General features: G+C 34.3%; 1 protein-coding gene across 1 annotated transcript in view; it reads left to right on the plus strand.

The window, feature by feature from the left end:
* The window catches only part of EMB (embigin), a 47,999-nt gene extending 34,324 nt beyond the window's left edge, over positions 1 to 13,675 (plus strand). Inside the window, exons 6-10 of the mRNA XM_015242126.3 lie at positions 5,629 to 5,756; positions 7,913 to 8,192; positions 9,002 to 9,035; positions 11,597 to 11,651; positions 12,234 to 13,675. Of these exons, the coding sequence (XP_015097612.1) occupies positions 5,629 to 5,756; positions 7,913 to 8,192; positions 9,002 to 9,035; positions 11,597 to 11,651; positions 12,234 to 12,251 (515 nt within the window). The 3' untranslated portion in view covers positions 12,252 to 13,675. The remainder of the gene's footprint in view (positions 1 to 5,628; positions 5,757 to 7,912; positions 8,193 to 9,001; positions 9,036 to 11,596; positions 11,652 to 12,233) is intronic.
* The last annotated feature ends 10,953 nt before the right edge of the window (positions 13,676 to 24,628 follow it).

A 24,628-nucleotide genomic window follows, 5' to 3' on the forward strand; every position in this document is an offset into this window, starting at 1 on the left:
GACATACTAGAATTGAGTGTGGATGAAAAGCCTGTTTTAGATTGAAAATTGAGCCTCCCACACACACACACACAAATTCTGCTACTGACTACATGAGTCCACTAAAGTGTACAAGCCTGAGTCCTCAGAACAATTTATCAGCAAAGTCCCTCTTTTGCCTTCGTGGGAGCTGGTTGATTTACTAACTATAAGATTGTAAAGGGCCTCAACATCCTTGATGAGTACAATGCAAAAAAATCTGCTGACTCTGTGTGTTTGGCTGTTGATGACAATACAGGGGAGATACCAAGTCACACTGGAAACTTGCAGTTGCTAATATGTCAGTGATTACCTTTCATCAAGAAAGATAAGTGATGGTTTACAGCATTTTTCTTTGGTAGGTCAAATATTCTGATAAAGTTGCTGAAAATTTCTATAATAATCATCAATGTTAAAATCTCTTAGTAAAAAGATGCAGAAATTTAGTTGGTAAAGGATAAGTAATAGGACATAGAACTTGTTGGAAGACATGATGAGATTTTGACAGTATTGAGTGCTATGGAACCTGCCTTGGCTCAGCAACCTGTCCTCACTGGGAAGCATCCAAGGAGTCATAGAAGAGCAGCGTAATAGAATCAGTTGGAACTTCAGCTTCCAACCCCAGTGTTGAAGCCTAGTTAGCTGTTTTTGACTATATGGAAGAATATTTTTTTCTAATTTGATAATACCTAAACATCCTTCAGCCCAAAATGACATGCTGATGTTTTCTAGTCCATAATTATGCAATTATAAATCTCTAACCTTACAACTGCAAGGACTTTCACTGAATAGTTCCTAGACCCCATCTGCCCAGACACAAGTATGAACCAGTCTTCAAACTCAGATTCTTTCAACTCCAAGACTCTGTGTGTCCTACTTTATCCAGAGTTCCAGAAGGACAACAGGATGCTCTATCACTGTCCTTCTAGTCACAAATATTTTCAAATGTAAGCAGAAGCTGAGAACCAACCATTACGTCTGGACCAGTTTGAACAAATTAATGTTCCCTGAGCACAGTGCACGTTGTAACTTAGATCCACACCACTGTTATCAGCCACTTAAAGCATAACAGAGCAGTGGTTAATGTCATCTTGGCCATTAGTCTAGGAGATAGTCAAGAAAACAGAAGAGATGAAAAGAAAGTAGAATTTGGGTTTTGTTTTTCTGTAGCATCCCTCAGTTATCTGCAGTCTCTACCCCATTTAATTGGGATGATTTACTAACATACCCATGTGTTCCTCACCCAAACCTTATACAATACCCAGGATTTTCTTGAAAAGCCCCCCTGCAGCTACCAGTTTTACTTCCTGAGTCTGTGCCTCTTGGAGGCTTCCTACAGTGTGTCTTCTGCCATGTTTTTCCCTTCAAACGTTGCCTTTCTTCCACTTATGATTAGAAGTCATTGGGGAATTTCAATATTTTGATCATTTTTCAACACACATTTTCCTGCTGAAGCATGACCTGAGTAATTTCCAGAAAGAAGCATGCTGAAATCAAGAACTAGAGTATATATCTGGGAGATCCATGAGCTGGGAAAGCAGAAACTTTGCCCTTAACTAGTGCTCAGCGGAACCAGTCACATAATCTGCCTTCAAAGCAGTGTTTGTTTTCAGTGAGCCTATCCTGGCTCTAGAAGTAACTGCATCAGAGCCACACTGTTAATAAGCAGTGCCAAATACGTACATGTTGTACCTCTCCACGTGGAACTCAGGAAGGGTGGTTCTGCTCCATCTGAGGTTTGGAAGGAAATTTGTGCCTTCAGAATAGAATCCATATTTTAGCTAAAGCTCAAATTTCTACCTAATCTGCAGGTCTTCAGTAGAGGTCTCTCCTACAGTAAGGTTGATCTTTCCAAGTGGGACTTTATCCTTCAAGTGCATGTGTTTTCTCACACTTCATTTAGTCATAAAGCCACACCAGGTGCCGTGTGTATTGGAATGAAGTATGATTAGGACGTGGTATTGAGCTGATAGTATTTTGTCAGGAGACCCAAGAATAACTCCATTCTCACCTGATCCAGTCATTCCTCTTAACAACAAAATCGCAAATATGGAAATACACACAGGAAAGGAAAACCAAAGTAATGTAACCTTTTATTATTGGCCAGCCTTGGTCCCAGATCTTGCTGAGGTCCTTGGATCGCATCTTTCATTTTTTCCGTTAGGTCTTCCTAACCTTACACCAAAGCAGTCACCAGTTCCTTCGCAGTCCAATCTCAGTGTGGTACTTACTTTTTTCTACAGGAGGATATACTCTCCTGAACCAGAAAAAAAGATGCTGAGCATGAGGCTGAGTTAGTTATACCTCCAAAATCCCAGTCCTAGAGAAAAAGGCCCAGTCAGTGCCCTGGAACACCATCAGTCCAGGACAACCCTCCTCTCTAGGACTGGAAAACTAGAAAGTTGAATGAGAGGAGGGAACTTATACTGAGGGCCACCGGGGACTTCAGTCCAGACCACTGCCCAGCCTTCTGCTGCCTCTGCCTCCTGTGTCTAATGAGAAACTGGCTCTACCATTAGAAAAACTAAACAGAAATACTATGTTCTGTGGTTCAGCCTAATTTAGGGCTTTCATATTTTCACATTTAAACTTATTGTCTTGTTTCTCAGGAATGTAAAATATAGTTGTTATGTTGGTATCAGGACACATGCTTAACCTTTTCTCTTGGATCCTGGAGTTGCTTCCAGTTTTCTTATATTGGTTATTTTCCTCCAGTACAGTTCTGTCTGGGTCTACCAATGGCCCTGAAGGGGTAGCCACAGGCTGAGGAAACTGAAACAAATAACAAAAGTAGCTTGATGTAATAGGGCAGAACACTTATGTGAGAGAGATCCTCTTTGCTTTTATTTTTAAAAACGCATGTGTATGGTAATTAATTCTCTTATTTAAACATTTAGCTCATGGTGTCTTAAAATATTAGTTACTTTATCCTGCCTTTTCTTGTTAAATCCAATATGTGGTGAATGGGCCCTTTCCTTCTTATTTTGGGGTTTTACAATAATATGTGAAGTTATTATTCCGTGTATTCTTTCTGCTCCATATACTGCATGGGACTGGAAATAATATTTTCTAACTTTTAATCCTGATTTCTTTATGGTAAGGAGTGGAAATTAGGGCTCCTGATTTAAATTTTTCTAATTTATACTTAAATTGTAATCCTTATACAAACAAAATCTTATTCAGCTGCTTTAGCCGAGGGCTTGAATATGTATTTCAGGCAGTAGAATTTGTTTTACAGCTTCATTGAAAAGATTTTTTAAAATATGTGTTATTGAGGGATGGACTGGTGCCATCACCAGCCTCTCAAAGCTACTGTTTCTTCATTTTTCTGGGCCTTGTTTCCTGTGAATTCATCTTGAATTTTTCATCATTTTAATCTCTTTTAATCATCTTTCTCAGATGGGCTGGGTTTTCTGTAAGACTCAGTTTGGACTTGTTTGGGGATATTTCTACATATTCTTATGGCTCTGAGATGAATTTGGATGAATTTCCGGTTCTCCTTGTATTCTAGGTCTTATTTCTTCTCTGTTCCCCATGGCCAGCTGGCCTAGAAATCATTTTTGCACATGACAACAATCCATGTTATTAAACTGGCTAAGGTAGAAAGGCCATGGGTGTTACAAACTGTAGGAAAGCTCAGTTAAGGAAGGCAGTACCAGTACACGATCACAACAAAAGCTTGAATTTTGTTGTGTTTACACTAAGCACTTTATGTACTATGTTCTTGTACTTAATTCTTTACAGAAACACTGTAACAGGGGGGTCTGACCTACCTATGTCCTCAACACTAGTAACACTGAAGCTATAAGTCTAATTCAAATATTTCCTGGACCCAAATTTTATATTTGTCACATCACTGTCACATTATGCTGACTCCTTCAAACACTCATAACCTGATCTTTGAAATGGAACCTATTAACCACATTTCTCCTAATGTCCCTCAGACTAATGGTGCCTCAAACAGAGTGCTTAGAATATATTCTGGCAAGGTCAGCTCATCACTTCCTTCTGGCGGGGATGACTTCAGTCACGCCAGTTGCATGTACTCACTTCATTCCTCCCTCAGGAGCACCCTAGTGGTACTGTACTAGGTACTCATAAACTATTAGTGGAGTGATTATAAATTCTGATTGACAGTTCTCATCTGTGGTTAAATGTAAGACTGTAGATCATTTGGTTTCATCAAAACATATTCCCTTGGTTATGGAAGGTATGAGAACCACTGACTTATAGATTGCTCTGTCATCTTTCCTATGATTACTTGAACATTTATACTTTCATTGGTGACATAACCTTTCTCTTATTTGTATCTTTTCATTATTAACAGTACCTCATTTAACACTCGGCTGGTCAGCATTTCTCATGAAGGAGAGGGTGATATGTGCAACTGTGTTTAGGCCCATTGTAAATAAGGAAAATAGAAAACTTCTCACATTGTAACATTAATTGCCTAAAGACAGAACCCATGAAGAAATGCTATTCTCCAACCCTATTTTTACCCCTTATTATCTTCGGGTAGTAGAATGCCAAGAGCATTTAGAAAATGTATTTAGTCTAGAAATCAAATTTTAGCAATTAAAATTGATCTTTTAATTTTGCACACTGACCCTCCACAAAATAAAATCTCAAAATACAGTATAACAAGTGATTATCAAACAACATCCATAAAATTTATCAATAGTTAAAAATTTAGACAATTTCACACATCCTCTCTCTGCTGGCAAACCAAACAAATAAAAAGGGAAAACAGAACACAAAACTTGGTAAAATTAGTAAGAGAATAAAAACAACAGAAGTCACCTTTATTGATGTCTAATTTCCAATGTAAGTGCACATTCTATAGTACATCCTTTGAGGTCATTCAGGAGGAACTGATTTCACCATGGTTGGCTACTGGTTGGCTTTTTATTGCTTTGCTTATGTTCTTATGTTTTAATTATCTTTACAAAGATATTCACAGCCTTAAAATTTAATTCTTCTAAATTCAGTGCTTATTTTTATTCTATTACTAATGGCACCTGCTTCAAACTTTAAAATATTTATCACAATGAATATTAGTTTTTGTTTTTTTAAAAAACCACACGAATATTAAGTTTTGTTTTTTATCTCATTTTCTTTCCTACACTGTTCTCTTTTTCTTAAATTTCCTTTCTTTTGTCTCATGTTTTCACCTTCTCCAACTCTTTTCATAAATGTATGTCCACTAGAGATTTTAAGTCCTGAAAATTTTGTCCCTTCACTCAAATGCCATCTAAAAGTAAACTTTGAAAAAAAAATTGTTCTAAAGTAACTTAGTAGGTTGGAATAAAGAATAGGCGTGAAGACAGGAAGTTTCTTTCTTATCCAAAGCATGTAACAGTTTATTACAATACTTATAGTGTTAATAGGCTTAATAATAGAAGACCTTTCTTCTGTTTCTACATTACTGATAGTTATATTGTGCTACCTACTCCAACTATATATCCAAACTTCTATAAATTAGTTCATTTTATATAGAACAAAAACTACAGAAAGAAAATCATATATTAATGAGAAACTGAAAGGAGAAATTATCTTCAACCCTCTATTCAAACTCTTTCAGTGACATACATTTCTCTACATTTTTCTTAGTCCCTGAACTTCATGGAAAAAACAAACCATTGATCAATTATGTGGGGGATTCAGTTGTCTTGAAGTGTAAATGTCAAGATTGTTTTCCTTTAAATTGGACTTGGTACAGTAGTAATGGGAGTGTACAGGTAAGATCATATTTCTTTTATTTGAAGAAAACAAAAACTTTTATTTGGTAAATAATAAGATTATAATATACTCAGAGTTCTTAGGACTATTTATACCTGTTATCTTGTTCTTTAATATGTATTCATGAAGAAAAAACAGTGATGAACTGAGATGTCATGTGATGTTTTCGCATATTACATTATACATCTGAAGATGCTCTTAATGTTTCATTAGTTGGTACTTTGTTTTTTAGATTTAGAAATTTATTTAAATTCTATGAAAGGAAGTTAGAGTTCATTTTTTTTAATGAGTTTAGCTATAACCTCAACAAAAAAGTTTTTTTTTTCCTTATCATTCCATAAAAGTAACTAGGAGGGAAAAAAAAGGAAATTTTCTTCTCCTGCTTCTGTCTCTGGAAACATTTGATAGAATACAACATAATGGCACCATTTGAGAAGAGAATGAAAATATCATAACTTAAACTTAGGTCTTGGGTTATTCAATAAGTGTCATTGACCTCTTTTGGCTTTTTTTTTTTTTAAAGAATTAAAGGCTTTTCAGAGAGCTGATATTAAGGAAAACATCAGCATTTAAGAAATTATTTCTGATTCCCTTCCTCCCAAATAGCCTCTAGTAGCAGGGAAATTTAGGATGTTGTCCTTTAAGGGACACACTTCTATTGCCCTGGTGCTAATAAGCATTGAAATTAAAGTCCTGTACAATCAACTCTAGAAGGAACAGTCTGAGACAGTGTAGATTTTACAATGAAATATTACATTTTTTCTTAGACTACATTGATGCTCTCGTAGACCATTGTTGACGACAGAGGAAGGACTTGAAGAGTGACTCTGTGATAACATTGGTTTGAGTTTTCAAAGAAATAGCTCAAATCACTTAGGAGTAGACTTAAACCATTAATATCTGTACCTATCTTATTGATGCTCAGGAAAGACAATCATTGTGTATGTAAATATTTTTAAAAAGTATGTAAATTTGTAAAAACAAGTAACAGCTGTAGTTTTTGAAATACATAGCCTAATTTATTTATGCATATGTGATACTAGACAAAAAACAGCCTAAATTTAGTTAAATTAAACATGTAGAATGTAGTTTGTGCTTCTCTCCATTTGCTATACTAAGTTTCTCTCAGTTTGGCCCTAAGCATGTGTCATATTAGGGTGAGAAAAGTGCAGGGAAGAGGACACAAGTCAAAACTTTAGGTCAAGTGTTTTTGTCAAAATGTAGGTGGACCATCTGCATCAGACTCCCTGGGGTGGCTATGAAACATGTGGTACTTCGATGTTATCAGCTCTGAGTTGGAGAGCACAGCTGTAGCAAGAGTCACGGGCAATGTTGTGCACCCAGAGCCAGGCTCCAATAATTTTTTTGGCCAATAATAAACTTTCAGACAGTTCTTCATCAGATAACTTCCAAGCATATTTGTATGCAGAATAGCATTTATTAGCCTGAGAATAAAATTTAATTTAAATGGATTAAATAATCAGCCCCCAGACAGCTTCATATGGCTCTTGAGATGCTGAGGAAAACCCAGTGAATCTCAGAAGCCAACTTGTCTGAGACAGAGAGAGTTTTGGATATGATAAGACAGAAGGTGTGCAGACTTCCACGTATAGCAGGCTCACAGGGGATTTCTACCATTCCTTCCTTATCAGCATCAAAGCCTGAAGATTTGATCATCAGTTCCAGTCTGAGGAACTTCCAGTGTCAAGAGCCAGTGATATTCTTTTACAGGAATGGTCAGATTTAATAGCTTCATGAATTTAATAGCTGATTTAATGAATCTATGCCTGCGCTTATGAAGGAGGAAGTATTTTGAACAGCTTAGTCAGGGATTAGAACGTGAAACCTGGATGGCTGAAATTTTTCTGTGCTTCTAATTCTCATAGAATATTTCCTCACAATGATTTGCACACTGTAGTTCCAAACATTCATTGCCAAGTACTTAAAGCAAAGTACACTTTTCCTTTGCTTGCTACCTCTGAGAGATCAAACTCTGATAAGACTTGAGCTCTGTATGTATAACTTCTCTCAAATTTTAATATGCCTTTTTCTGATAAGCAGTTTTCTTGGCACTTTCACTCAAAACTAGATAACTCAGGACATGTATCTTTTATGCTGTATGATAAGAATGGATTTTAATGTCTCCTTATATTAGGTTCCTGTTGATGTTCAAATGAATGATAAGTATGTGATCAATGGAAAAAATGCTAATGAAACAAGGCTCAAGATAATGCAACTTTCAGAAGAAGATCGGGGGTCTTACTGGTGCCATGCAATATTCCAATTAGGGGAGAGTGAAGAACACATTGAACTTGTCGTGCTGAGTTATTTTGTGCCCCTCAAAGCATTTCTTGCAATAGCTGCTGAGGTGGTTCTTTTAGTGGCTATTATTCTGCTTTGTGAAATGTACACCCAAAAGAAAAAGGAGCACTCAGGTAGGATTACTTTTTTTTAGATAACATTCTCATGTTATGAGTTAATACATTGGCTTTAGAGTTTTTGGGGAAATTTTAACTTTTGTCATTTGTAGTGGTATTTATGTTAATATCAATGGTGACAGTGAGCTATGAGTGTGTATTAATGGTCTTACTGTTTCAACATCCTAAACATTTTTAGTGTTAAAATACACCTTTTTAATCCTTTCTTTGGTGTTATGAGTACCAACACACCAATTAGGTGATAAGTGATTTGATACTGGAATATTAGAAAATTCTATGGTTGTTTAATATAAAAGATCTCAAAGACAAACAATTATTTTCTCACTTAGATAACTCATTTTAAAAATTGTTTTATCAAACATTCTGGAGTTCTTATAAAAGAGACATCATCCTGTCAGTTTTCTGTGTTTATAGCCTGTAACTGATGGATTACAGGCTGAGAAACCAACAGTTCCCTAGGGAAATTTGTCTTATATTCTGTATACTTTCCTGATTTTGTACTAAGTTTTTAATAACTTAAATAGTTACAGATCAATCAATCAATCGTATTTTTGAAAATCTCAGGCACTAAACTAGGCTTGATCAAAGCTAAAGCTGCAGGCAATTTTGCACTGGGAGAACAGGGAAGGAGGCGGGCATGATGGAGGCGCAGCTGTCTAATGTAGCATGTCTCTTTCATTCCAATGAAGGGAAACAGCGCAGGCATTCAGAGGGTGTTGAATTCAGGGGAAAGTTGAATTGCGCATATATGCTCTGTAAGAATTTTAAAGCAATTTTAATAGTTAAATTCTTCTTTTGTTACACAGATGATGGGAAAGAATTTGAACAAATTGAACAGCTGTAAGTATTATTTTTTACAGATTAGTTTTAACTTGAGTAAAATTCAGATAAAGATGAAATCGAATAAAATGTTTGTAGTTAGAGAAAAAAAGCACAAGAGTATATTACCTGTCTGTTATTTTCTGTACATGTCCATGTTGTGCTTAAGAATGGCATTTGGCGTTTGCCTGCCTGCAGCAGAATCCCCCTCCACCACTTATTTTCACCTACCTGTGCTTCAGTTTTCTCCTCAACAAAATGGGTTTAATGATAATACTTACCACATGGGGTTTTTGGATTAAATGACTTTCTGTGTGTAAAAATGCTTAGCATAGGCTTTGGTAACCATAAGGAAGTATCATTTGTGTAAAAGCAATGGTTCTCAACCCTGGTTATAATTTTTGATCACTTAGGATGTCCCTTAAAAATTACTCAGACCTAACTGGATCTCTTGGATCAAAACCTCTGGAATTGTGCCTGGGCGTCTGTATTTCTTTAAAGTGTCTGTCACTGATCCTGATTTTCTGTAATGTTGAAAATCACTGGGCTAGAATTCTATTACTCATTATTTTTGAAAATGCACAAGTGTGCCACTATTTTACTTACAGTCCCCTTTGTTTAGAGTTGAACATGAGGAGAACTGGGAAGAAAATACCAGGGATGTAATGTGGTTTGGTGAAGGTGGGAGTTGCTAGTTCCACCAAACCAGAGACCTGAGAGTGGAGCCCAGGGATGGGGATGCCCAAGACTAGGGTTCAGTCAGAGTAACAGAGCCACGGCTCAGGACCAGGAAAATGAGACCCTATCCAAGCAGCTGAAAGAAACCTAGGAAGTGGGAGGCCTGAGCAACCATCACCAACACAAAATGCAGCACTTGAAGTTTATCTCTGTCAGCCAGCCGGGGCTCTGAGGTGGGAGAGCTATGGCCACTGTTAAAGAGCAGGTGCGGGGCAGACGGTTGTCATGCAGATGTGTAGATACTATTCAAATAGTTATTTTTTACTCAATTCACACAACAGCAGGTAAAATAAATCAACAGGATATGAGCTTCTATCTGAATTAAGGGCATGAAATAATTGTATCAGGAGTTCCATAATCCCAGGCAGGAAAAAAGCAGTGTTGTCTAAGAATCAGAGACTCTCATGGTTGGAAGAGAACTGAACCGCTTTTTGAAGAACTTGGACATCTTGTTTATACTGATTTCAAAGTTTTTTTTATTTCTGGTTCACATGCGTTTATTACCTTTCTTATACTTGGAGTCATATTACAAAACATGACAGTCATTCAGGTATTTGAAACAGTTACAACCTTGCCCAGATTCTCCCAGCTCAGCCTCCCCAGTGTTTCTGTCCATTCCCTTGCAGTCACATTTGGGTCTCAGCGCATTCTGGTTTGTTTAAGACAGACTCTGAAAGGATGGTGCTTGAACAGTATGGAGTAGACAATCAATTCTTAATAATTTAATTTTCATTTGCATAGCCCACTGTATTTAAATAATATTCTAAATGTAGTTTTTCTTATAATATCTTAGGAGCAATGTCAAACTGATTTGATCTATAGTATAATGAATTAATTTTCTTTTCATTTATTGATAATTGGAATGTTGTACATTGTTTTCTCCATCCTATACTGTTCCACAGAGATCACTGACAGTGTTTTGGTTTTCTCATCTTTAGGTTATTTCAGAATCTTTAGATTTAATACAAGGATTAAGGACACTTGTACTCAATCAGAGCAAACTTTTACTAATGCCCTTTTAGAATTTTTGGTTAGGTGATAAACTTTTCTTTACAGAGATTATTTATCAGTAAAATTTATATATGATGTTTATATATATGTTTAGATACCAGTTATTTGTAGAGTTTCTTGGTGAAAATGACTTTTAAAAATAGTACCAAGCGTGTAACATCCAAACAAGCTAGTCACTTCAGACAGTTCGATGAGGAGCTCACTCATTTATCTGATCCACTCAGATGTGTAATCCATACAATCTCACCTACGCGCCCCGTCCCCCAAATTCTGACATAATTGATTAGGTGGTTGAATTAATTATCTGGTGATACTAGCTTAATGAGCTCAAGCCTTCCCAGAACATCTAAAAGTGTAGTCATTATATATCCTAGTTTACATTCCTGTCTTAACAATCTGGAGCCCACGTTGCAGTGCACAATGGGTAGATAAAGAACCATGTTTAACTTCTAATTCAGTGAATAAACATGTTAAATTACAGCACCCGTATCTCACATATTGGCTGAATCTCCTGATTGGCTATTATCTTGCATGTGTCAAAGCAACATGTAAGTTATGGCCATATACCCAAGCCTCCACCATGCTTGGGGAGAAGCAGTTCTCCCTCTGCAGAAAATAAACAGGCCTTTGTCACTTTCATCTGTGGCAACAATTCCCCCCCCAAGCAATGGCACACAAACAAAATCAACATTATGAATAAATATTTTTAGGAAGAATGAATTCTGTCTGTATTGACCTTTTATAGTTTATCCTGATGGCCATGATATAGATGGCATACTGATGTTTACTGCACTGTAAACATCTAGCAATTTTCTTTTTTGCTTTCCATACAGGAAATTAGATGACAGCAATGGTATAGAAAATAATGCTCCCAGGCACAGAAAAAATGTAAGTTGCTTCTAAATGATATTTCAAGTAAAAGCTAAAATTCAATATGCGTAGGCTATCTATTAATCCATCTACGTTTTTTAACTTCATAAAAAACCTAGTCATTCAGTATGTGCTTGAATATGCTTTTTTTTACAATATTATAGGAAAATATAGTTATACAAAAATAAATGGCATCTTTTTCCACCAGAGAACGTTACAACCAGTCTAAAATAAACCTATTGCACCGCAGATAATATATTTTTTCACCTGTCACCATAGGCTAGTTTCTTTTACGATTTTTAATGTAGTCTTATTTTTTTCTTTCTCAGTCTTTATGAATTCTGCTATTTTATTCTCATATATTCCCATATATTTGTGCTATGAATGAATCAATATTAGCTTATTCTCTTTACTGATTAGAATCAAAATTTTCGTAATTCATCAACATTTTCTTTCCTGAGTATTTAGAATAGGAACTGTTGGTTTTGGCAGTACTTTGGATCACCTCTTCCCAGAAATCTCTGCTTTGCTAAAGTGATAAGTTATTGTAGAGTAACTAGGATATGCTAATTATGTTTCTTTATGCTTTATGAAACTCAGGAAGCTGTGGGCCAATGAATGAGAAGCATCATGTCAAGAGTCATGGGAAGATGCACAAAGAGTTTAGATTTCAGCTTTGCTTATGGCTTCCTGTTAAGAACACCCGAGTTTCTATTTTTAAAAGGATGAAAATTTTATGCAAAATGCTCAGCAGCAGCTTTGTAAATAATATATGCTATTTCAGATCTAAAGATATATTTTCATTCTGTAATTATTTTGCATTAAAGCAAGGTAAATTGTATTAAATATGTTCTATGAGCTGTAACCCAGGATAATTCATTACATTTTGGTCCTTAAGGGACACAAAGAACAGACACCAGCAAAACCAAATAGTACATAGAGCCAGTGTCACTCAAGACCTGCTTATAACCAAAGAATCTATTAAAGACAAAGCCTTTGCCATTTCTCTTAAAACGTCTTTTGCCCCAATCATGTTTACTATGTATAGAAGTATTTGTATTAATTTTCATGTAAAGTCAATCCTTCAGTCATATTGAAAAAAAGTCTCCTCAATGGGAAATAAGTACCTTTTGCCTTTGTTAATGATGGTTACTCTACAATCTCCACCAAAAAAACCCATACTTTTCCTCCAAAAATATTGGTTTAAGGCAAGGAAATAAAACCATACACTTGCCCCAATATCCATCACTCCAAACCAGATTTTTCAGTCTTATTCCAGTCATCTCCACTGTTTTTACACCAGGCTAAAGTGATTATTAGTCTTTATAAAGAACATTTTTTTTTTAAAGCCACTGGTTTTGGCTGTCTTGAGTTACAGCAAGTGTTGACATTGCAGGATACAGGTCCACACAGTCACAGGTGAGCACTGTTACAGAACGTGCTTCTGTAGTTCATGGTTTCCTGGTATCCATGGCTGGCTAAATATCTAAAAATGCATTATTAGTGCTTTATAATACTAATGCTTTTGTCTGAAATCAAGAAGTACTAAAGTACTAAGGTACAAAAATAGAATACTTTGTTTCTATTGCATATATAACTGAATTATTTTATAAAAATCACTGTAACCAAACCCAGTGGAATCTGAATAGACAGGAAAAGTTGTCAATGGCTCTGAATGGTAATATATTAATATCATATAGCACAATACTAGGTTAGGTTGAATATTGTGTGAAACCTGCTGGGGATCCTTGGTGCTGGTGAGTCCACGGTCCCCCTGCTTGTGGTGCAGCAGAGTAAAGAACAGCCATAGACAAAGAGGGAAGAGTTGGGGATGGTGGCAAAGAACCCACAGTCTTGGTGACTAGGGGATTAAAGCTGGAAAAAGAGAAGTTCAGTTGTTTGGAAAAAAATATAGAAATTTATACATTGTTCTGGCTGAGAAAATTATAATAAAATTCTAGTAGTGAAAATTATACCTTATAGGGCATCTTAACTAATGTTAAAAATATTACTGGTCTGAATAAAGTGTGACTTGGAAGCTACTCATTATTTGGTTGCAACAGTGTTTTGTGTAAAGCATGTTAATTATACACCCAGGTTTTTTTTGTTTATTAAGTTATTTTTTGAGGGGAGGGAGGTAATTAGGTTTATTTACTTATTTAATGAAGATACTGGAGGTTGAACCCAGGACCTTGTGCATGCTAAGCACGTGCTCTACCACTGAGCTATATGCTCCCCTCCCAAGTTCTGCTGAATAGACTACATCCTTTAAGTAATGGCAGATTTCATCTTATTCTTGTCTCAGAGCCATAAGCCATGGATTTGTTTTGGTTTAATTAATTATTAATATGGTAAAGTGATCTCGTGTGGTATCTATATGATGGCAGACAACCAATCAGTTTACTTAATTAATCTAAGCAATTTGAATTCAGTGCAAAATTAGTCAGATATTCTATATTAACTAAGTCCAATTCAAAACAGTATACTTGTGACTGGATATATACGAAACCAGAAACAATATGTAGCTCATATGCAGTATGCATTCTTCTGTTTTGCTACCACTATTTAGGCTAAAATAGTTTTCAAGCAAGAAAAATTGCTGCCCTAAGGTAAAATAATCTAAAATACTTATTTAGTAAATTGAATTTTTAAGTGTCAGTGCTTGCTACTTTTCCTAGCAAAGACAATTCACTTTCAGTAACTTTAAGCAGAAAAAATACTCAAGAAATTAAAGTTGAATTTTGGCTTTTCAGAGTCTCTCTGGAGGACTTCCAAACAATTACTTCACCACTGTTAGATTAAAAATGGAATGCTTTCATTAACTAACCTCATGGAGATGAGTGGATTAACTAAAAACTGACCAATTGTAAATTGACTGAAAATACTAAGCAGGCAGAAAAGCTGAAGTAGGAAAATTACTCCATGTTCATGTATTAGATCCCTTGGGAAATTCTATTAATCTTTTAGCTAACAGGGTTTTGCAGCATAATAAAGAGCTTTAATGATGTCTTAAAATTCCCAGATATTTTCATACTCAGTTTATGCTCTAATGTAAATCTTCTCTTGGTAGCCTCTCTCTTTTTCCTCAGGAAACCTAGAACTCATTGTGCTATTTTTTTCTCCTCTGTGAACTAATACGTATTCATGAATCTCTGTTCCTTTGGCCTTCTTAGTAGCTCATTAATCCACCCATCACCTCCCCACCCCATTCTCACCAGCTGCACTAGCTCAGGTCTTGATTTTCCTACCTCAGTCTCTCTGTTAATCCATTTTTTTGGACTCTGCTGGGCTGTATTTCTAAAACACAAATCTTACTATGGAACTTAATGTGGCAGCGTCCATGCCAAAACTCTACAGGCTCATCTTTGCTATATCTTAATATTGCAGTTGTCCAAATTCTTAATCTTTCTCCACTGTCTTGATTTAGCTTTGACATAGAGAGATTCTGTGCAGAATGCTGTCCCCTGAGTTCACTGAACTCAAGTTTAGCTTTTAAGACTTTAATCTGATGTTACTTTCTGGGAGATCCCTCATACCCAGTTGGGTGTGTACCATCTCATATGTGTAAATAATTCACATTTCTTTGTGCTTATTACCCTGTATTATAAATATGCATGTATATATCTCTGGATTCTGCTTTTATTTCTTTGACCCATACCTACCACAGAGAGGGTACATTGGAGATGTGCTGAATGGATAAATGTATATGTAAAAGTCAAATTTTGTAAATTTATACTTATTTTTAGAATAACAATCTTAATTGTGACATCAAAATTGAAACAAAATATTTTAACAGAGATAAGCAAGCCTTTATCACTTCAGTGTTTGCTTCTATTTCTTTGAAAAACATATAGCCAACAGAATAAAAAGTCTTGTCAGATTTTTATAATGTGTAATAATGTAGTGAGCAAAGGGAGTTCTGATTCCTAAGCTCTTATACAGGGTATGTTGCTTTCAACTTATTTAAATTCCTGTTATCCTTTATTTCTCATGAGCAGTGCAAATGTTACTCTTATTTTTATCCTTTATTTTAACAAGATAATGTACTCACTTTATATATGTAAAGAATTTTAGCAGTTGTAGTTCTTTGCATGGTGTTGTAGTGAGTGTTGATATTAGTGTCCACTCCATTAAATTTCTCATTCCTCCTCCCCACCAATACCTCAGTACCGTAGAATATCTCAGAATCCAATTCAAAAAGTTATCTTAAACCTTTTTTTAGAAAGCTTTTGTTTAGTTTTGATCACTGAAAGCTTATCTTTAATCAAATTCATCAAAAGAAAAAAAGTCAGTTTTGCTCACAAATTCCCTGGTTCTTCATCTTTGAGGCATTTAAATAGATTTATGCAAAATTATTTACTGAATAGCTACTTCTTTATAGAAGGTGAATCTTATCTAACTGAACCAATTATGCAATGAATTAGGGACTTCTCATTAGCATTTTTAGGTAGAGCAGGTGCAAGTGTGTGTTCCAGTATTAATTAAAAGGCACACTGACCTATTATAGCTTGCTCTAAGTTAACATTTATTGAATGAATGAAAAACAGGTGAATGACTCAATTATTCTGGAATCTTAAATTTACATATTTATGTAATATCTACTTTGACTTTAATTAATTGAATGTATTACTCTAGTATAGATAAAAATAAAACTGGAACTATCTGTGTGCATTTCTTCCACATGATAGTTAGGAATGTATCTGCAGTATATCTAGAAGTTCAGTTACATGTTCAGTTTACCAACTGAGTTTTTTATTGAGGGTATATCAAATTATTAAATAGTAGTAACTCACATTTGCTGAGTGCTTAGCATGTGGCAGGCACTCTGCTGATTGCTTTGGAATGCGTTATCTCATTTAATTCCTGTATCATCTTATTCTATAGGAACTTTTATTATCATCTACTTTTTTATAGATGAGGAAACTAAAGCTTGAGAGATTAAGTGTTTGGAGCTAGGCCTGAAATCCAAGCAGTCCTCCTCGGGAGTCTAGGTTTAATGACTACATTGAATAGCTTTGGCCTGCTACTTAGGTACTTCTTAGAAAAATAAGACTATTATCTATTAGCTATCTTTTCTTTTTCCTTAAAATTTCATTCCTTTAGATCGTCAGTTAAATAATAAGTTCCATAATTTTATTCTTAAGGCTTAGGGTAACTATGCTATGGCCTCCTTGTGTCCCTGCAGTGGTGCTGGGGAATCAATATACTTTCGTTTGTCTGGAGAGTCTTTATTTTTTCTCCTAATTTAACTTCTCAATAACTAGGGTAACCATAAAATTTATCATCCAAACACTGAGAATGAAGGAAGGTCCTATTTATGATTTTACAAGGACAGACAGAAGACAGACTGTAAGTCACATTTTTAGCCTGCAGGTAGGGGCTAAGTACTTTATGGATGTTCTAGTCTAGGCACAGCAGTAACATCTGCAACTCTGAATAATAAACAGAAATTCACTTTCAAGTAAAGAACCAAGTTTAGCAAATGCCAGGTGAGTTTCCCTACGGAGATGTGCTTATAATGAGACAATTTAGTAAGCTTAAAGATTTATTACTTTCCAAAAGAAATATGATTAAGATTTACTAGCACTCAAAAGTGTGATTCACAAGTTGTAAGAGAAGCTAGGAAAGAAAGTCCTATTTTTGGTGGCCTGTTAAATGACCTGGACAATTCTTTGGACCTGCTTATCTTCATGACTAATGTGTCATAATGATGATATCAGTGTGATTCTCCATAAATCAGGAATGCCTGATTATACCTTTATAATAAATTTTACTGACTAAATCAGTGAAGATCACTCATGACTCATATTGTCAAAATTACTTTTAATCACATGATTAACCTGTAACATCTATATTTCTTCCTTTCTCATTTCCCAAATGGGAGAATGCTAGGGAAATTTGTTCAGGGTATTGGTTAAAATCTATGTATTATTTTGATGTGTTATCTTTTATGTTATGTTTCATGTTTTATTCATAAAAATTGATTTTGCTATTTAATTTGTAATTTACTTCAGAAAATAGCACAAATTCTTATTTTTCTAAAGTTTATTTGATAAACAAATGAAAATGATAGACTTATTATGTATGTAATTAACTATAATGCTACTTAATGCTACAAAAATATCATAAAATATGATTATATGAATTGCTTTTGTGTCTCTTAAAGCAGAAATTTGATCATAAACTTTGCTTTTTTTTTAAATCAAGGACATAAATGGATTTATTATGACATATTTCCTAATAATTATGTTTTCTTTTTTAGTATGTGTCTAAATTCTCATTAATGCCTTTCTGTTATTATATAAATAGCACAGAAATGTTTGTATCAGAATGTTTAAATTTTTTGTTGCATTAACTCAAAGGATATGCCTAATATGCAATTAAATTCAATAAAATGTACTCTGAATTAAAAATTTAAGTATTAAAAAATATATTTTCAATGTAAAAATTTTGATAATCACTTAAATGTGAATTTAAAGGCACTAGATAAGAGAAAACACTGAGTTTTTTTCTTTGATTATACTCACTGGAAATTCAAGTTTTGTAAAACAATTCATGCTTCTCAAGCCCCCCAAAACATGTGCCTAGAGCTGGGGTTCTGTATTTTGACACATCAAATAGTTAGTTTGAAAGGAGTTTTTAAAACCAAGATATATTTGAAAAATTTAATGGCCTTAACATAAACTGACATTTAAGATGAAATTAATGTAGAGAACATATTTACTTATTGTCCTGGGTAAATTTTTTTCAGTTTTGCAGTGTCATTTTCAACTGATTTAACAAAAATAGTTATAAAATATTTCAAAATTTGAATTCTATAATAATGTCTACTGCTACAAGAGAGAATCAATATCCCAAATAGAGCATTTTAATGTTCCAGTCAAGGAAAAAAGAAAAAATATTAGGGAAGATAATAGCATATTTCACTATGTATATTATACTTGACTCTGACCTCAATTGAAATAATTAACTATAAATTAAAATGATTAATGGCTAATATAGAAGTGTTTGTGTTGTAAAACATGTGAGGCCAATTTGAAGGGAGTAATTGTTTTCGGGCGGTGACTGGATTTAAAATACAGTGCTTGGGGAGATCCACATCTGGAAAGATGGAGTAGACATATTTTCCCCTATCCTCCCCCCACCTAAGTATAGCTAATAACGTTGGCCTTACTAAACAAACAGTAACAGATTCTGAAAGGTGAAAAGTAGAATGCAGACCAACTAGGAACTTTGGGACACAGGGTATGACACACCAATGAAATTATTGATTTTTCTTTTTAAGTTTTTTTTGTGGGGTGGAGGTAATTAGGTTTTTATTTATTTATTTTAAATGGAGGTACTGGGGATTGGACCCAGGACCTCATGCATGCTAAGCATGCAGTCTACCACTGAGCTATACCATCCCCCACTGATTTTTCTTTTTCCTCATATATCCCAGATTAGGTGCTGGAGGAGCCAACAGCCTGGACATACCAGTGGGTTCAGATACAGAAAGCTCCTTTCTCTTTGGCCAAAGAACCAGGAAAGGAAAAATCTAGCAAGGCAGAAAAACATTTAGACAATAACTATTCTACTCTTAACAAACACCACCACTGTGGCCCCACCCTACAACCAGCAGCAAAGGTTTAGTGGGGAGCTGAGACCTTTACCCAACTGGTGGTAACGAGGCACCCCTCCCATTCCTAGCAGAAATCTGAATTCCCACTTTCATCCTGGAAGTACAAGGTACCCCTCCTTCCCTGAATGTCAGTGGAGGCAAAATAAAGAAACTGTATTTCCAGCTCTGACAGTAACCAGCTGAAGTACCCTTTTCCCACTAAAGGGTCTCATAATACCTAAAACACCCAGGTTTCAATAAAAATCTCACTTGTTATACCATAAATCATGAAAATATCTACTTGAGTAAGAAAAAAACAATCAACAGGTGCCAATGTTAAGATGAAAACAGAATTATCTGATGATGATTTTAAAGCAGCCATCATCAAAATGCTTCAAAAGTGCAATTATGAACCAATGAAAAAACAGAAAGCAAATAAACAGAAAGTATCAGAAAATAAATAGAAGAGATAATGAAGAACCAAATAGAAATTTTAGATCTGAAGAATAAAATAACTGAAATAAAAAAAACTCAACAGATAACCTTAACAGCAGGATGGAGACGTTAGAACAAATCAGTGATACTGAAGACAACAATAGAAATTGCTGAGACAACATAGATAATCTAGACTAAAAAACATGGTCAGAGCCTCAGGGACCTGTGGGATAACAACAAAAGATAAACATTTGTGTCACTGGAGTCCCAGAAGGAGAAGAGAAATGGTAGTGCTAAAGAAGTACTTCAAGAAATAATGGCTGAAACTTTCTCCAAACTGGCAAGTGACATAAACCTACAAATTCAAGAAACTGGGCAAGCAATAAACCATAAAACCAAAGAAATCTATGCCAAGACACTGTAATCAAAGTTGTGAAAAGTAAAAATAATCTTAAAGTAATATTAAAAGCAGCAATACAGAAACATCGGATGGGGAAAAAAAGCAAAAAACAAATTGAATGACAGTGGATTCCTTATTAAAAACCATCAAGGTCAGAAAGAAGTGTCACAGCATTTTTCAAATGTTCAAAGTACTGTAAATCCAGAGTTCCATATGTAGTGAAATGATCCTTACATAATGAAATGGAAATCAAGACATTCTTAATGAGGGACAACTAAGAAACTTTCTCACCAGCAGACTTACCATAAAAGAATGGCTAAAGTAAGTTCTCTAAAGAGAAAAGCATTAATAAAAGAAGAAATTTTGGAACATCATAAAGATAGAAAAACACAATGGAAAGAGTGAAAACATCAATCAATACTATAGACTTTCTTATCTTTATTTTTCTCTATTATGTTTGTTAAAGCACAAATTACATTGTCTGAACTAGTTGCCAATGTAAAGGAAATATTTACTATACTTACATTATAAATGGGGTTGTAAAGGGACATAAAAGGAAATAAGGTTTCCACACTTAACTCAAACTGGCAAAATGCTGACATCAGTAAATTCTAATAAATTATGTATTATAATATGATACCTAGAGCAACCACTAACAAAGATATACAAAGCTATGCATTAAAGTCATCATAGATAAATCAAAGTGGAATTTTAAAAAATATTCCAGTAACCCGTAGGAATGCAAGAAAAAGAAAACAGAGAATGAAAAAACAGTAAAGTAAAAGGATAAAAATATATGCCATATACACTTCAATCAAAAGAAAGTTGGAGTGGAGACTACCACTATCGAATAAAGTGGCTGTCAGAGCAAAGATAATTACCAGGAACAGAAAGGGCCAATCTGTAATAATAAAAGAATCAACCCACCAAGAAAATATAGACCAAACAACAGATTTGCAAAATATTTGAATCAAAAGTAATAGAAATGAAAGAAGAAATAGACAAACTCTCAGTTATGGAGACTTCAACATCCTTCTCTCAACAACTGATAGAAATAGACAGGAAAATAGCTAGTATATAAAATAACACCACCATTAACAAATAGTATCTAATTTATATGTACAGAACACTAACACAAAACAGCAGAATATATGCCCATGGGGCATATACCAAGATAAATCATATTTTGGATAGCACAAACATCAACAAATTAAAAAAAATTGAAATCAGTATGTTTTTTGATCAAAATGGAATCAAACTAGAAATCAGTAACAGAAAGCAAACAGGAAATCTCTGTACTTGGAAGTTAAACAACACACATATAAATAACCCAGGAGTCAAAGAGGAAATCTCAAGGGAAATTTTAAAATTACATTGAACAGAAAGAAAATGAAAATACACACCAAAATGATGAGGATGACATCATAACATTAAATTCTTATGTTAAAAAGAGACGTCTTGAATCAATCAAAGCTCTCACCCCAAGAACCTAGAAAAAGAAGAAAAAATAAATCCAAAGCAAGCAGAAGAGAAAGAGTTTATATGTATGAGAACAGAAATCAATGAAATTGAAAATAAAAACAATAGAAAAAAATCAAGGAAACAAAATTCTGGTTCTTTGAAATGGTTAATAATATTGACAAACCTGAAGCAAGACTACAAAGAAAAAAGAGAGAAGACACAAATTACCATTATCAGGAGTGAAACAAGGCCTTATCATTATAGACCCTGCAGACATTTAAAAAGATAATAAGGAAACAGTACAAACAACTCTACACACATAAATCTGACAATTTAGATGGAACAAACTACAAAATTACCACACAAACTACCACAAATCACACAATGTAAAAAAGATAACTGAATAGCTCTACAACTATTAGGGAAATTAAATTCATAATTGAAAAATTATCTAAAAAGAAATTTCCAGGCCCAGATGATTTCACTGGAGAATATTACCAAACATTTAAAGAGGAAGTACATCCATTCTTCACAATTTCTTCCAGAAAATAAAAGAGGAAGGAACATTTCCCAGTGATTTTTATGAAATCAGTGTTACTGTTCCACTAAAACCAGGCAGTACAAAAAAGAAAACTACAGACCAATATCCCTTGTGAATACAGAGCAAAAATCCTTAACAAAATATTAGCAAATGGAATTTAGCAATATATAAAAACACTTATACACCATGACCAAGTGGAGTTTATTCCAGGGATGTAAAACTGGCTCAATATTTGAAAATCAATCATTAGCTACCATTGAAAACTACCATATTATCAGTGTAAAGGAGATAAATCACAATATCAGCAATTGATGCAAAATAAGCCTTTGACAGAATTCAACACTCAATCATGATAAATATTCAGAACCCTGGGAACAGAGGGGAACATCCTCTACTTAATGAAGATAACACAATAATCCAATAGCTAACATCATACTTAATGGTGAAAGTGGAATGCTTTTTTTTTTAATGAGGGGGAGGTAACTGGGTTTATTTATTTGTTTGTTTATTTATTTATATTTGGAGGAGGTACTGGAGATTGAAACTAGGACCTTGTTCATGCTAAGCATGCTCTCTACCACTTGAGCTCTACTCTCCCCCCATGTTTTCTTTTTTAAGATTGGGAATAATGCAGTAGTGTCTCCTATTCCCACTGCTATTCAACATATTATAGGAAGTTTCAGGAAGCTCAATAAGGTGAGAAAAGGAAATAAAAGACATACAGATTGGAAAGGAAAATATAAAAATCTGTACCTATTTGCAGATGACATGATGGCTTACATAAAAAATTCTAAGAAAAAACCCCAAAACTCATACAACTGATACTTACTGATACTTGACAGTTCAGTAATATCTTCAGATCCAAGTAAAACATACACATATTCATTGCATTTCTGTATACAAGCAATGACCACCTAGAAACTGGAAGTTAAGAACACACCATGTATAATCTCTAAAAATAAAAGAGACTACACACTTAGGTATGAATCTAATAAGGATTCCTATGCTGAAATCCATAAAACACTGAAGACAGAAACCAAAGAAGATCTAAATAAATAGACATCTGGTGTTCATGGATTGGAAGAATCAACAAAGCAGAGATGTCAGTACTCCCCAGAATGATATGCAGATTTAATTATTATAATCCAGGAAGACTTTTCTAAAGATAATTGTTGAATATTGTTGATATTATTCACCTTTAAAAGAGAAGTAAATCCTGTTACATGCTACAACATGAATGAAACTTGAGGACATTATGCTAAGTGGAATAAGCCAGTCACAAAAAGACAAACACTGTATGATTTCACTTCTATGAGGTATCCAAATTTGTCAAATCCACAGAAACAAAGGAGAATGTTGGTTAGCACTGGCTGGGGAGGAGGGGGATTAAAGAAGTTGTTATTTAGTGGCTTTAGAGTTTTAATCTTGCAAGATGAAGAAGTTTGGGAAACTGTTTAACAACAATGTGAATATAATGCTACTGAATTGTACACTTAAAAGTGGTTTAAGATGGTAAATTTTATGTACTTTTAAAAAACCACAATAATAAATTAACAATAGGATTAAAAAATAACTTATGAATTCTTTAGCAGAAAAATAAGAGAAAATCTTTGTCTAGGGCTTGGTGAAGAGTATAGAGGAATGATATCAAAAGAGCAATCCAAGAAGAAAAAAAATGGTAAACTATAATCAATCAAAATTTTAAACTTTTACTCTGCAAAAGATATTCCAAGAGGATGAAAATATAAACTACACTCTGGGTTAAAATATTTGCAAGTCACATATCTGACAAAGGACTCATATTTAGACTATATAAATAAAGAACTCTCAAAACTCAATGTGCACTGAGCTGACTTGAGAAAGAATGTTGCCAAATGAATGAATTATGACACAGCTGAATTTTTGCAAAATTCTGGGAGCTATGGCAAAATGTGATTTAAATCATTGAGATCATAAATAAGAATTTACATGTTCATTTTCCATCAATTTTCCTTTTAAACCACAAATAATAGAATGTGGTAGTTTACTAAGTTATTTTTTTTCCTGATTTTCTAGTTCTTTTATTTATTTATTTATTTATTTTAAAATATATTTTTATTGAAGTACAGTCAGTTTACAATGTTGCATCAATTTCTGGTGTACAGCACAATACTTCAGTCATACAGGAACATACATATATTCATTTTCATATTCTTTTTCACCATAAGTTACTACAGGATACTGAATATAGTTCCCTGTGCTATACAGTATAAACTTATTGTTTATCTGTTTTATATATCTTAGTTAGTATCCGCAAATCTCGAACTCCCAATTTATCCCTTCCTATCCCCTCTCCCCCCGGTAATCATGTTGTTTTCTATGTCTGTGAGTCTGTTTCTGTTTCGCAAATAAGTTTGTTTGCCTTTTTTTTTTTTAAGATTCCACATATAAGTGGAATCTTAAAATACCATATGATATTTTTCTTTCTCTTTCTGGCTTACTTCACTTAGAATGACATTCTCCAGGTCCATCCATGTTGCTGCAAATGGCATTATTATTTTTTATAGCTGAGTAGTATT

Source organism: Vicugna pacos, chromosome 3, assembly GCF_048564905.1.
Source record: "Vicugna pacos chromosome 3, VicPac4, whole genome shotgun sequence".
Classification (NCBI taxonomy): domain Eukaryota; kingdom Metazoa; phylum Chordata; class Mammalia; order Artiodactyla; family Camelidae; genus Vicugna; species Vicugna pacos.